Here is a 15,985-nt window from a genome sequence, read left to right as displayed (position 1 = left end):
ATGCTCTTCGATTAACAGAATGTTTTCCAACTGTCTGTATAGGTGGAAACCTGTATTGTTACACAGATGGTGTACCATTTAAAATGGAACTAAAATGTTGATAAAATGAATCAGAAATTACTATTGGCAATATTTGAAAATTATTGCAATGTGTGCGGAGTTATAATTTGTTTTTAACAGTATTGTGGATAGAATTGGTTTTTCTCATTTGCTACCTGTTCACAGATGAATGTCACGTGTACCTGGCAGTCAAAGTTCACCGCAAGTTTATGTTTTGTTATCAAATTTTATTTATGATAATATCTTTGAAATATTGGAAATACATTTCCGTTGGTATATATACAATTCATAAAAATATGACTTAGCGATAAATATGTACAGTTTTACCCTACATTATACTAGATTATACGCACCTTCGAATGTGCTGTTGATTTATATATCAAGACTGAACAATCAAGAACAAAGGAGAATGACAACTTCAATTAGCTAAGAGTGATTGCGATGAGTGTTTTATACAAATTGATACATGGAAAAATTTTTAAATGTGATTAAAGATCTCACAAATATGACTTTTATAGCACAAAACACATTAGACGCGTCGACTTCCGCAATCACTGCAGTATGTTTTTCCACAAAAAGATATGATAACATATCATTAATGATGGTGCAGACAAAAAACAATTTTTCATGAACAAACTGAGTACGCTATATAAATGACTTAATACACATACTACTTAAATGATTAAGTTAAAAAACAATCTTTGGTTACAGTTTGACAACGTCAGCGTTCGGCTCAGAATTAAAACTACTCGTATAGTCCTATTATATGTACGTACTGAGGTGACAGCATCAAAGTGATCCCTACATACCGCTAAATAAGTGCAACTTATTAAATAATTTGTTTTTCGTCTTGAAAACTTGTATTGCTCATTGGAACTTCTTTGTAATGCGCACGTTGCCTGGCATTCTGTCGCTTCTGCAGGTCTTTCGTACAAAGAGTGGTAATCAGTCCCATGAAGAGGAAAAGCCCGATCACCAGGTGCGCCCATAGATCACCAAAGATATCGATTACCTTCCCAAATATTAATACTATAGCGATGCCATAGATTTGATTAGTGACATTTAGAAATGCGGTAGCAACTCCTTCTGGTTCTGGATACGTGTATTCTGCGCAGACTTCGTACCCCACGGCGAAGTAGCTAGTTATGAAAAATCTGAAACAGTAATTAACGTGATGTGGAGTCCATTAATTTATGACCAGTGATGTAACACTGGGGATAAAGAATTTGGTATCTTGTTCGCTGACGGTGACCATTTGTAATTTTGATAGCTTTGTTAATGGAATACATAACTGTTATAGCGGAATTACGAAGAATGCGGACATTAACTTTTTTGGGATTTATTATCAATGGAATTCGCAATAATGACTTGAGAGGAGGTTAACTTTGTGTAAGTCACTCTCCCGGAAGTAAACTTTAACATCGATAATCGCAATAGGCTGTAAAGTCTAATCATCCGTATCGAACAAAGAAGCATTCATGACGATGTACATCAATATTAGAATACAAAATTACCCAAGGAATGTGGCTGAAACGTAAACCATCCACTTTATCTCCATAACCAATGAAACTGCGAAGAGTATTTGTCCCAGCAAAGAGAGTGCGTATACCGCACTTATCGTCAATCTAAAATCACCCACACACCAGTTACGTTTCGCAATGTTGCAACAAGGATGATTCATTGAGGCTTGGAATGAATATCGATACTTACTTGAACTTGTGTGTTTTGTCAAGTATGTAACCAAATATTGGAGAACTGATTAGCCCCATGATGACGATTGCCAATCCGATTTGTCCCGCCTCTTTTTCTCCATGCTGTATGAAAGTACGTGAATTGCGTTACACCAATTATTCGACCTGCAGTGACTTACGATGGTCTTGAATACTCAAATATTCTGTGTAGAAAACCATTACCTCAAAATGTATTAGGTACATTTGGTTGAGAAGTGTTGCGATAGAATTCAGGACGCCGATGTTTATGCCGAAAGAGTGGCACAACGCGAGGTAACTTCTATTCGACAGAAGCCTTTTCATCAAGGGTAAAAAACCATCTGAATTTTCAGATATATTCAATTTTTGAAGACGGCGAGTCTCGCTGGGTGGTAGGGGAGGCTCATCTCTTAAAACTGCAAGCAGAACGACGTCACAGAAAATTGACTTATCTAAGGATTAGAAACTTGGATGGAATAGATGTAACCGTTGTCTTTCGTACTTCATGAATTATCTGCGTCTATCATCTAACTTATATAAACGGACATAGTTCTTCTCCGGACTGTTTTTTTGTCCTCTACATACAGTACTATTGTAAATTTATACACTTCCCACGTTTCGAATTCCGTAAAGTTTATTGCGTGTCATTGAAATCAAGAACGCTCCTAGAAGCTTAGCGAGAAATCTAAGTTTAAGTAGTTGTTGAATGAAATTGCTGAATCATTGATTTTCAGATTATACTTATTCTAAACTCCCAGGTCTGTCAGCTCTAGATTTTCATAGCGACTTCCAGAATATTCTTTTTTGTGGTCAATGGAATTTAGATTATTGAAGTCACTGCTAAATTATACTGGATTTCATTGACGTAGATGACTGTAGGCTCTTGGGCTTCGCATAACGTAATGGCCGCATTCAACTATTGTAAGTTGATAAATAGTCTCAAAATTTGATAAATTGGGCCGGGAAAGTCCGATGTAGTAGTTCCCCGGATTCGACGCTGAAGCATCATAGATTTTGCCACATCTGTATGGGTTCTGTATAAGCGTAAACCGGAATCATCTCAAATTCTATGCTTCAATATTTATATGCTGGAATGTAGCGACGTTTGCATAAATAGAAACAACAGAACCTCAGATCATGAAACGTAAACATCGATGACGTGTTCCACAAGTCAAGTGTATCGTATTGATATCGAGCAAACCTTGTGAAACATATAAATTGATGACACAATGTTGTCACCATACTTCAATACAAGCACGTGCAATAATATAAGTTGAACCGCACTAATGTACCGAAAAATTCAATGGCAAGTACACTCGTCTTTAGTGTGAATATCAGTGTATTCCGACTAAAATATCTAACATCTGGGTTTTTGTTTGATTTTGCAGAGTAAATAGTGTTTGGTTAAGTGGAAGAAGACTGGATGTTTCGGTTACTTACAGACGATCGCGGTGATCAGTGCGACAGTTGAGTAAACAGCGAAGAACCAAAATAACCGCGACAGATCGTCGCCAATATCATCCAAATCATCATGGTTCCTCACAACTATTGGCGTCAGTAAAAAGCTGCCTGCGATACCCAATTGAAATCCAAACAGACCCATGGACGTGGCTGTTGATACTTGGCTCGATCCAAACCAGTTAGCGGCAAGGCGGCCGGGTACATTCAGCACGATCACCTGAGCATTACTGGACGTTATAATGTGAACATGAAAGATTCGGGAGCGGATAAAAAGATGCGAACACGTGTGCATTGCAGGATCCCCGACGATTCTCGTACGCGTTATAGATTGATACATTGGACAGCCGATGTGGAACTGTCTATAATCGCTTATTTCAGAGGGCATGATTAGGGCTTTAGCTTGAGTCAGATCTACGCATGGACGTTATCTAATGGAAAATCGTTACATCAGTGTCGTTTCTCAATTTGTTTTGAATATCGTTATGGCTAGCCTTTGCCCAACAAAGACCAAGAAATTGGGTGTATGCGATCCAAGTTGCTAATGAACATTTTCAGACCGGTGCATGTGTCTCCGACAGAATTTATTGACCCTGGAAATATCCGCGGTTTCGCATGGACATTATACGTATAATTGGTAACGACGTTCACGCCAAACGAGGCGGATTACCTGCGTACTGGCAACCAGCGATTGCCCGATGAATGTCACGTAGAATCGGTCGCGTGGTATCGAAAAGACTTTAATCCAGGATCCGAGTGCAGTGAGCAGACACCCAACAATTATGGTCCAGCGTAGACCAATTCTATCCATCATGTAAGATATTGGGAACACCAGAGGAATGTAAGCCAACATAAAGAGTAGAGATGTCCAATCCACGGCGATAGTCGAAACATTGTAATACCTGTCAAATACATATGCTTTATTTCATGAAGGTCCAGGAGAGCTTGGATTCACTCATACTGCAGCATTTGTTACAAAAAAGTGGACTGAAAACTGGCGAGGTTCGCACATCATAGATACGTTAACGTAAAGAAATATTCAGAAGAATTACACGATTTTGCATATTCAGAGTGGCTTGATTGGAGTAGTTAAGTTTGAAAAATGTGGTCAAGTTTTTCTTGCTGTTTACTAAAATTCCGAAAGTTCAACGCTTTCAAAATAACGATCTTTTCTCAAACTGCGGCATTACATTAACGTTGCGAATTTCATCGTTATGCAAATACTGAAGCAAATGTGCCGAACTAAGGTATTCAGAGATTTTCCTCATCTTTGCAGAATTTTTGTAATTCAATAATCGATCATATTTTGCCGTTTTACAAATGACGAGTCTGATAACTTAAGCGCTTTTAATATGTCTGTAACTACGCGGAGTTTATGGCGTGGTGTAAGAATGTGAAAGAATTGACCACAAACCTTGGGTTGGTGATTCGTGGTAAATAAAATGAGGGAAAGAAGAGATCGCATTACGTAAAAGTTACATTGCTCGATGTTACAGGAATTTAATTGTACAGTCGAGTGCACGGAAGCTTGTCGCCGTGAAAACGTTTCGAAATCGAATGGTACCTCATGCAGTTCTCGGATACTTTCATACCTCTCAATGATGTTGCTGATGATACTGTACTGAACCCACTGGCTGATGTTGGATGAGGTGAATAATATGAAAATGAAAAGAACGAGCCATCTCCTGGTGTACACCCTCGTCAGCGGGGTGTTCGAGTTAATGTCGCTGCGCTGTTGTTTCTGTCCGACGGCAATGATCACTGGGTCTTTAGTGCGTGTCAGATGAGCAGTGGCGGCCTCCATTTCGGAGTCGAAAGCCATTTCAACGATATTTCACAGAATGTCCACCAGCTTGTTTCGCGCCTCACTGAACGATTTTTATCGAACGCCTGCACTGCGCGGATTTCCGGTTCCCGAATAATTTACGCGCACGATGCCATCCCCTTGTTGTTGATAAATGACGACGTGCGCGTATTTATCGCCAAATGAGCAAACTACTCGAGACCAGAACCGACTTACTCGAATTTCACCGATTGTCTGAGATCTACTCCCGACACTGAGTTGCTTTTAAGGGGATGCCAGCGGTGAAGGACTTGCGCTACAAGACTGATTTTTACCCATTCCCCACCTCTGTTGACGTCAGAGGGAATCCAGCACGCTTCGAAACTTGCGGGACCGCCGGTCTGCACGGCGTGCGGACAGAAACTATCTCTGGTGAAACTTCGGCAGGTACCAAACGGTGGTTTCATCTTCGGATAACTGGAACTCATTCCAGTTTTGTGAATACGTTTACATAATTTTTTTTTTTCTCTTGTTCACGTTCGTACAAAAGTTATTCACTAGTGTAAAAATAGAGATTCAAAATCATAGTCCAACCGAATCTTTCAGTAATAACCTTCACTTCGCAAGACCTGATACCTGAACTTGAGTCTCTTCAAAACCGTTACAACTATATAAGATTACAGAGGCGTGTACGATGAAGGACGGCGAACATTGTATCCGAACTAGATCGATTAGACGACTTTTAAATTAAAGTTTTAACTCCGATTACGTCTGTGGGATTTACTTGATTTTACGATTATTATGTAAAATTTTTCGGTTCAATACACAAAATATAAAAAAAAATACAAGATGTCGGAAGGATATCTGGCTTTAAATAAATAAAATACCCCCAATTCCGTATTACACGTGTATAAGGTGTCACACTTGCTGAGATATTGACTGAAATTACACTATATATATTCATCATGATGTCATCGTCAAAAAATGACTTACAAATGGCAAAAAGACGACTACACGTATCAATCCTGGATTTGTTAATGACGGCCAATAAGCTTGAAGTTGAATCTATGTCAATCGTAACTTGACGCGATGGGCGACCGCCGATCCTGATGACCACTGATGTCCTCGAAAATAAGTTCAATACAAAGTCGGAGGAATAAGTAGACATCTTTTAGTTATCACTCACCATTTTTAATGTTATAGGATAGACAAGATCTTATAATAAAGATTTTGAGGCTTCTACTGAATATTTTCCGTTGACCAAAAGTCAATTAAAACCTAATCTTTGTATCTCACTATCCGATTAAAAATATTATCGAAACAATTCATAACGTGGTTGGCATATCGCTGTAGACTATGGCAATTAAAACATGCTTTTCTCATCTATCTTCAATTAGCTGAAATCAAATACGAGTTGACCATATGCTACTTGGGATGCCATCGACGTGTTGTTGCTTGGACGATTTCAACTGCGACACTTATGATTTACGTCTATGTTTTCAATTCTTCGCCGACATCGCCTCCATTGAGTAACCGCTACTAGAAACCACGCAGGACTGGCCTGACCACAATTCCATGCATTCACGCACACTTTTCAACACTTCCACCTCAAGGAGTGTTCGACGTGCATCCCGCTCTCAGACGTGGTGGATATATTCCGATTGCCATCGGTTGCAGCGGCGCGATACTACTGCACTTCTGCCGTGTAATTATTTTTAAATTATCGGTGAATTATTCAAGGCGGCGCACCCAGTCGAGGTGTGAAATATAAACTAGAATTTCTGAAGAAAAAGAAAAAAATACCTGCGTGTACAACTATGTACAGGTACAACTATATGCAACTCCGAGGATAGTCAAGACTTACTTCTGAGGTAAACGCACCGATGTTGTCCTTGAGTTTCATGGCACGTAAGAATGCCGTCTTCTGCCCACGCAATAGATATAAAGTGCTGTTGGTGTCGGGTTGAAAATTTTCTAATGAAAAAATAACGCATTAACCATTAAATCAGAGTTTTTTGAAGACAATTTTTTCCATTCAAAAAATTAATTCAATGGTTAGTGGAAATTCTTCCCATTAAAAAATCAAAATTAACGTTTCATGACAGTGCCAAAGTATCTACAAATTTAATGCGTCTCAGATTATGGCTTACAGGGGGGAATCCAGTATTTATTGTTAGATCCACCTGAGTAAGAGCATGATAATGGAGCGGCAAAAAGTCCAGCGCAATACTAAAAAATCTAAAAATAGGTATAATTTTTTAATTTTTCTTTTATCATCAAAATTTTATGTAGATTCATGTTATGCAGCGACACGCACTTGCAGGGTTTTGAATATTCATCGCCATTGCCAGCATAAATTTATTGCTAAAACCTTGCATTTGGTTGCTGTCGCTCGGCTCTTGCGGAATATCAGCAATTAATTTGTGATTCTTCGAAGAAACCGTACGCACGTTGTACATACATCAGATATTCAAGTTCACTCTTCTCTTCGATAACTTCTTCCGCAACATTATACTTTCATCTTGGGAGACATATAACGCGATGCTTGAATAAAATGGTGAACGATATCTTCCGGATACTTTGTGCTCACTTCATTACTGAAACATCAAGTACCCATATTGAGAATCGCCTTACCGAATGAATGTTACACTCTTCTGACGGGTTAATTTTCGATAAAGCCTTCACCGTATCAATGTCTTGACGCTTTTTTGCAATTCAACTGATGTCGATACAATAAATGGAACACAGCATATCTATATTCCATATTCATTGTCTTGTCACCGAAGAAACAAGACGATTACCGTTTTACGTGTTTTGTTTGACCACACCTGTAAAATCTACGGTTTTTTACAAAAGGCGCCTTAGTGTGCGTGCTTACACTTATTTCGTTGCTCATGAAATTGTTTTAGTTATCCATCAGCACTGTGTCGGCAAAAGAGCTTTGGCTTCCAGTCGCAAAATATTGCAATCACACGAATATATGCGTACAAGTTTTTATGGCACGGTAGGTACGTGATGATAATCTCGAAACGTTGGATGCTTAATGTAAATTATACATCGTACAACATACAGCGTAAAAATGTAACTGTTTGAATACACTCAAGCGATTATCGTGCGGAAGATGGGTATAAACTGCGAATTCCATGAGTGAATCGTAAGCGAGACTCATGCACTTCTGTACACGTATCATAATATTAACTGACAATACGTGAAATCTGATATTTCACTTAAAAAATTTTTAATGCACCATTCGTGAGTTACGAATTCGTGATGGTTTCTGCACGGGCTTAAGTGCATTTACACGTAGTACAGAGTTCTGAAATCAATTTATGCACATTCATTGTTACCGCGGCCTTTAATTATATAAATCAACACAAGCCTCAAAATAATTGTAAGTAACGTCGGAGACTCCGGATTCATCTCCTTGGCCAAGACTGTTTTTTCTCGTTCGTGAGTAAATTTATTTTGTGCTGCTAATTTTATCTTATTATAAATTCATAATACCTAAAATTTCTTGGAAATATTGATCATGCTACTCTGGCTGCAGCTATTCTATACTTACATCATGTATTTTTCACCGCAGGTTATTATATGAAGTGTAGGAATTTTCGACCTCGTATGTAAACTTCTATTGAATCTTGGTGATCGGTCAATTATATAAACCTATTTTTTGTTAACGTTTCGGCCCGGATACGGGCCCTCCTTAGAACGATTTATTTATTTAACTGTCAAGAACAACATAAATTTTTTATAAGAAAAGTACAATCAGACATTGAATACTGTAGATGTAATACTCTTAGGGCTATTATATATTATAGGTTAGTGAGTACATTTTGATTAATTGAAAAAAAGATAGACTTAAAGTGTTATTTACCTTTTTATAGTAAGCGGACTAAGATACAGTCGAATTCATAAATTACAATTTGTGGAGACAATGTTCTTTGAGAAACGGTAGTCATTGTCGGCTCCTCTGGTTGTTTAACGTGTAGGAGTTACAAGTTGGAGGTCATTAATTAAAAAGATTAAAAAACTATGTATCTTCACAGTCTGTGTGTCAATGTATTAAAAGGTTTTAAAGAAAGTTTTTTTAGCAGTAAAATTAGTTTGCACAATGTCCAAGAAAGTGGAGTTGGGATCTTTATGACTATGTTCTCCATGTCTAACAAAAATTTTTTTTGTTGAACCGATTGGGTCAACAGGTGAATAACGACTGATGGGAGAAACAAATATGATCCAGAGTGAAGGTGAACCAAATATAAACATATATACAAAAAAACAAAAAAAATTATTATGTAAAAAAAATTATGTAAAAAAAAAAAACTGTGCCATGGGGATACTAATTTTATGTGTCTAATTAAGGTTAAACAATATGTGGTGTGTGGGCGGGGATTAGCGGTTTGTAAATATTACTTAAATGTTCAACATCTTGTCTAAGGTTAACGGAATTAGTGTGTCCTACAATTAGTGTGTCCTACAATTCTAATTCCGTTAACCTTAGACAAGATGTTGAACATTTAAGTAATATCTACAAACCGCTAATCTCCAACTTGTAACTCCTACACGTTAAACAACCAGAGGAGCCGACAATGACTACCGTTTCTCAAAGAACATCGTCTCCACAAATTGTAATTTATGAATTCGACTGTATCTTAGTCCGCTTACTATAAAAAGGTAAATAACACTTTAAGTCTATCTTCTTTTCAATTAATCAAAATGTACTCACTAACCTGTAATATATAATAGCCCTAAGAGTATTACATCTACAGTATTTAATGTCTGATTGTACTTTTCTTATAAAAAATTTATGTTGTTCTTGACAGTTAAATAAATAAATCGTTCTGAGAAGGGCCCATATCCGGGCCGAAACGTTAACAAAAAATACGTTTACATAATTGACCGATCACCAAGATTCAATAAAAGCAGGTTATTATAGTAATTGATCTTGCAAAATGAAAATACGTTAAAGTTTCAACGAAATTCAAACGAGTATTTGTGGTCAAGATACGACGTGAAAGGCTAATGAATTAGTTTAATCATTTTCACGTCGGACGGTAGACGGGAAATCCCCTTGAGAGCATCATTAGTTGTCTTTTTCTTGGACCTTCGCATACGTCATACGTGCTTACAGGTGAATTCTTGGCAGCTGCGTTCGTACGTTTGGATAGTGTAGCCAATACATATGAGACGGAGACAGGTGTAATGAAATATTCTGGTAGTGATAAATGGCTTAACAAAACAGATACACAAGAAACAAAAAGAAAGATAGATACGGTAGAGTTTGACGGATTCTTTATCATACTTTCCGTCGTTCTGAAACAGTTCTGAAAATACTTATTACAACAATTCAATGAATCCGATGTAAAGGCAGTGTTACACTATTTTATATGTTACGGTTCTGAAATTGTCATGAAATACAATACTCGTTTTCAATAATTGACACAAGGTGATAACTGGTTACAAGTTCGAGATCCAAGACGCGTCTGCATTTGAGTACAGGTTTCTTTCTTTCTTAGAATTTGTTGAAAAAATCGGAATCCCCGTTCTCAGCCGGTTTATATTTTCCACGAATAAGCAAACATTGTAAAGGAATCTCAAATCGGACAAACAATCATCCGTAAACAGTAGGCGCTGCACTTACCTGATATGTACTCCGCAATTTGCGGAGTCTATACATTAGCATAGCTTAACAACAAGTGATTCATTGATCATTGTCTTGGAATCTGTCCAGCTAAGCGGCTCGGGTCGCATCAAATAGTTGCATTATGTATGATATGTTTTCATAGATAATTTGATAGTGAGTATATGTATGTGTGGCGTTTAGAGGTAGGAGGAAAGCTACGAAAATCGAAAGACGCAAACCGAGCCGAATAAACGATACGTTCAAGTCTGAAATAACTGTCGGATTAGTTAATTCGGGAATATCAGAATAAATGAGAAAAACAACTTGAACTAAATTAACCATATTTTCTCCAAAATCGTTAAATGGTATGGAATAATTACTTAACTGGAAAATAATAGTGCGACTTCGGTCGTCGAAGCTACTGTAATCTGTCAATCAAACTTCATCATGCATTTCGTATTACACGTGGGGTTATTCGCTCATCACGTGGTGAGATGTAATTGCAGCTTAGAACGTCGATGCTGCGGTTCGGATGATTAACATGTGTCTTGAATGGGAATCTCGTAGTTGAACGACCCGTTTTCTCATAGCACGTGCGTTTGTACGACGCCCTTGCTCCATCGCACGTGAGGCTTAATTCAATCGCACGTCGTCTTGAAAACATTTTCCTACATCTTTGAGCTGGATGTACGAGTTCTACTACTACTTGTACATATGTTTTTCTACGTTTTGAACGGATGGTTCTCATCAACACAAAGAGAATCCCCTTTTCAAAAATTTCATATGTCAAGGCTAAGTGGTTCCGAAGCACTTTTTTTAATTTGGCATTTAAATTTTAATCAAACTGCACTAATAAAACGAAGTTCCAGTGGATTTTCATAACTCCGTACTTGTTTAATAATTTTCAAATGTGTGGAAAGGTTCTGAAATCTGAAAGAACAACCTTTTAAATATACGAGAGCACTTATCAAATAAATAATTTCAATTTATTATTCATACTAATTATTTTCCTATTCAGAATCTAAAGAATTGTTTACACGTCAATGTTTTCTTTATTTTTTTTCCTTTGAAATAAACAAAATAAAAGCTTCTGAAACTGTTCTTCAAGTCTCGGTTTCTTGATTAAGGGTATAAGATTTCGATGGTGCTGAACGACTTGGAAAATATTGGATCACCAAAAAACTATTTGAATTGATCCGGAAATAGATTTTTATGGGTGTTAAATGAATAGAAATCAAAAGAAAAGTATCGAAACCAGTCTAAGTCTACGTTAGTGTTTAGAACCGCGGTAATGCTTAAATACCGAATCACGAATAAAATTTACATTTTCAGAAGTAAAATGGTCTGCAGTTACGAATTTTTAAGCTTATGATGTCATTTCTCGTTGTTCAAGTACGTAAAAACCTGCTGCATTTGATTTATTTTCACCTAAATATTATTCAACACACATCTCATTCTGCAAAGCAATTTCTGGCTTTCGACATTATTCTCATCAGTCATTCACGTCAAACGTGTACGCAAAAAATGTTACCCACGTAAAACAGCCACGGTGGTAGTGGTACAGTAATTCAGCTTTTTTCAATGAAGCAGTTATTATTGCAATTATTCTTGGCTCACGGTACGACTGTATATCGCATGAGAAGAAAAACTTGAAACACAACAAAGTCGCGTTTTGCCTCTGTTGGCGTTTCACGTGGCGCGCACCTTGTCGACTGTATTTTCTGTCTCTAGAGACAAGTGGTTATAACGTACCGTTGGCGGATCATAGATTTATGATCGATTGTTAATTACACTATAACTAAGGTCATGCTTGCTTACATTTGGCACAGCTGTTTACGAACAGTCGTCATGACACAATGCAAAATGTATCGGCTGAAGTAAAATTTGAGGCCTACTTTCAGATTTCGAAAGTTAATCATTGCGTGTATAAATGACAGCTATACAGGTAAACCATTGAGAAAATTTCGAATGTTGGGTAAACTTGAGCCATGGCCTACTTGTCACTTTAGCGTATCAGTATAACGATAAATCTAATTGTCAGCGACTTGGTAGAAAAAGACACGAATAATTGACTCGAATTAAAAAATAATTCCCACGGATAATTAACTTTGAAACGATTCAGTTTTACCACTGTATAAAATTACGGTGCAGTGTTTCTCATAAATTCATAGATACTAACGGATAGCGGGAAAAACGTATAAATATAAAGTATTGACAAATAGTTGCGGTTGTGGTTGACGGTTGCAGCGTAATATATTGTGGCTCGATCAAACCACACGTGCTTGTAATGATTTCGCAGAAAGAACATTCTAATTATAGCTCTCAGAAGTGATATCGAATGAATTGACCGACCGGCTTCGCAGACAGGTGAAAACAGGAAATCCTATTCGAACACCTTTCGACTACCCACCCAGCGGCTTTATTCTCGCAATTTTTGAGTACCTGTTGCAGTGGGAACGTCGCAGCGCAACGCGGTTGCACAATGCATTGAAGAGGAATCGTATTGTTGCAATATGGTGGGCACGTATCGTTATCTTAATGGAGACTAAGCGTAAGTACACAAAAATAGAATCACTGCACGCGCAAGAGAGTGGCTGCTTACCATTACGTTTGCGACTTAAGCGTGCAAACTTTTCCTACCAAGTATCATTCCGAGATTGTGACGCGTGTTATACTTTCGATTGCAGCTATCGGTATAATATCAACGACCACCTGTCGTTTGCAGCAGTCCATAATTATTCATTTTCATACCATGTAGCATGTGATTTTATGAATAAGCTAATTTAATTCCAGATAGTTGGCTTAAAACTTGCTGCAGCTGCCTTACAGGTCATTGTTTCCTCTAACAATAAGAAGGCAAAGGCTGGTCAATACCGTTTTCACTCCTGCACTGGATGAGTGACCTCTGTCGATACGGAACATACTTTGAATTCTGCAACGAGTACTCACAAATCAGCACAAAAAATTTCTAATACTTGTATTGAGTTGAAATCGAAGGTAATACTGGAATTTAGCTATATTTTTTTTTTTTACTTTATACCATACCATTTTTTTCGACCATTGATGCAGTTAAATTTGGTCATTTTTATAATGTTCTACACGCAGCTTATCGAAATGGAGGTGGACTACTGGTACAAACTTGAAACGAATCTTGAAATCCCATTCACAAATAGAACAAGGTTCGAACTATAGGGGAGTTGCAGTCGCTTTTACGGTCTGCACGTTCATGTAAAGTGAAGACATGAGACGACTTTCGTTTTCTTAACTTGTATTGTAAATGAATGCCTGAGTTACGTACGTGACGCACATCGTCGGATAAATTAAGTATGTAGGTGTATAATGTATATAATGTATAATGTATATACTGCATGATTTCAAGAAGCCCCATTAGAAAAGGCATGACATTTTCTACGGAAAACATTCCAATTAAAATTATATTAAAAGTTCACAGCTGTAGTAGATTTCAACACTACTCATTCCGGTAATCCTTAAAAAACGGATGAATTGTACGCGATAACAAATCTTAACTCACTTGACAAACAATGTGAAATTACATTTCTACACGCCCGCCTTCTAAAAATGAACTACTACGGGAATTCGGTTTGCGCAGTTAAATTGGCTTTGCTTAGAATTCTCCTACCCATTGGCACCACTTCCACATCCATAAATAAAACTCGTTTGAAGGTTATTGTACATAAATATATAATATAGCATGACGTCTACAAGTAGTCAGTACAGAGTTAAATCGCAATGGATATCAATATGTCCACCTCGACATCTACTTTCATGATATACGTGCTGTAAAATAATTACAACACTGTTTGTACTTGCATCAATAACAATATTCTGGAGAACTTCATAGGTTTTATACGGAGAAGATTTATACAGATCAACCATTTTTCATATTTCACAGTGCGAATAAATTTCAATACTTTGTAGCAAAAAGAATATCATTTCGTTTCATAACTTTAAGTAAAAAATTGACAGAGGATCTTGAAGAGTTCAATTTCTTCAGTGTTTCTTTGCGGTGATTTTATAATTATTTTTCTATTTCTTCAAGGTTGAATACCGCTGTTGGCAACGCGTACAAGTTCTAGGTGCTAGCCGTAGTGCGTACAAAAATTATATTCAACACTTTGAGACGTAAAGAATAACGTAAATATTTTTCAGCGACACGCGTCTCTTTTCGGTTAAAAAATCGTTAAATTGTCATCGTGTGTTTGAATCCCCATTGAATTTATATTAATTTGAATTTCGTTGTAGGTTTAGAAAGATATTTTACGGGTGCGCTTTATTTACCTGATTTCAAAAACAGAAAAAAACTGTCCGTTTGGTAAATATTAGAAAAATTGAGAAACCAATCACTTCTTACAAGCCTCACGTTCTCAAAAGGTGACGAATAAAACGCATCCCGTGTTTGCAGATTGTTGAAATAGACGTAGATGTATGATCTAACATGATCGCATGAGTGTGTGTGAGGAAAAAAGTCTGACCATTTGAGTATGTGTGAAAAATAAACGAAGGAATTCACAGATTTATCCATCTCGCATAATTGAAAAGTCATGTATCAGATATTCATTAGCTGAAAATCACTATTCAACAAAGTTCATAGATTCAACGGGTCAATAAATTGTCTAGCTTGATCGTGAAGTTCACATTTGAATTCAGAGATAAATGTTTTTCCCCAACTTGTGTAACCTAATTACCTAGAATCCATTGAATAGTGGAAATAAATTTATCTCTTGAATATTGCGCAGTGTCGCCCAATTTGTTTAGTAATTTCTTACTTCAGTTTTTCGGTAATTGTATCCATCGCAAACAGATAAATCTAATATTGGGAGTTTTGTAAAAAGTATGCTGCTCGACGCCAGCAAATAGGCAACCGACGTTACATTTCACATCCGACAGCTGTAGCTCTGGTTGCCTATTTGCGGCGCGATGCGGAGATTTACTCACGAAACTCTTGGTATTCCTAGGTACATGATTAGGACAAGGCGATGTTCTTACGCTTTAAATCGGCTTGACAGTGAAGGTAATTTATATTTTGTCTTAACTCTTTAGCTCAATCTGCAGCTCGATCTGGGATCCTGAAAGATCAACGGAGAACGTTGGTATATATGTGAACTGTCCGAACACTGTTAAAGACAGTCATCTTAATCGGACAGCGGTATGTTTTATAGTACTGCCTGTTAAACGGTACCTGCCGATAAAGTTACCGGATCCGCAACACAGCTTCGGTCCACTTACCCGCAGAGTATTGATCACGAAAATTTGGCCAGGTGTGATCGTTGACTGAAGACTATACTGAAAGCAGAGAGAAACCTCTGAAAGGTTTCTCTCTGTACTGAATATGTT

General features: G+C 37.3%; 3 protein-coding genes across 3 annotated transcripts in view; 1 reads left to right on the top strand and 2 right to left on the bottom strand.

Annotated features, from left to right (window-relative positions):
• Positions 1-266: 266 nt before the first annotated feature.
• On the bottom strand, positions 267-5,274 carry LOC107220630 (uncharacterized MFS-type transporter C09D4.1). Its single transcript, XM_015659298.2, has 7 exons — positions 4,820-5,274; positions 3,898-4,129; positions 3,210-3,447; positions 1,974-2,185; positions 1,771-1,874; positions 1,575-1,685; positions 267-1,214 (listed from the first exon to the last, which is right to left on the bottom strand). The coding sequence occupies exons 1-7, from the start codon at positions 5,047-5,049 to the stop codon at positions 890-892; spliced, it is 1,452 nt and encodes a 483-aa protein (XP_015514784.1). The 5' UTR covers positions 5,050-5,274; the 3' UTR covers positions 267-889.
• LOC124294237 lies at positions 5,244-13,982 on the bottom strand. The gene is made up of 3 exons (XM_046739052.1): positions 13,676-13,982; positions 6,875-6,984; positions 5,244-5,477 (listed from the first exon to the last, which is right to left on the bottom strand). Exons 1-3 carry the CDS (start codon positions 13,689-13,691, stop codon positions 5,244-5,246), a joined length of 360 nt encoding a protein of 119 aa, XP_046595008.1. The 5' UTR covers positions 13,692-13,982.
• The window catches only part of LOC107220624 (lysine-specific histone demethylase 1A), a 222,627-nt gene continuing 219,591 nt past the window's right edge, over positions 12,950-15,985 (top strand). Inside the window, exon 1 of the mRNA XM_015659292.2 lies at positions 12,950-13,181. The gene's annotated coding sequence lies outside the window, so the exon portion shown is untranslated. The remainder of the gene's footprint in view (positions 13,182-15,985) is intronic.

This window comes from Neodiprion lecontei, chromosome 4, assembly GCF_021901455.1.
Source record: "Neodiprion lecontei isolate iyNeoLeco1 chromosome 4, iyNeoLeco1.1, whole genome shotgun sequence".
Lineage (NCBI taxonomy): Eukaryota > Metazoa > Arthropoda > Insecta > Hymenoptera > Diprionidae > Neodiprion > Neodiprion lecontei.
This window is presented reverse-complemented; position numbering and strand designations above follow the sequence as displayed.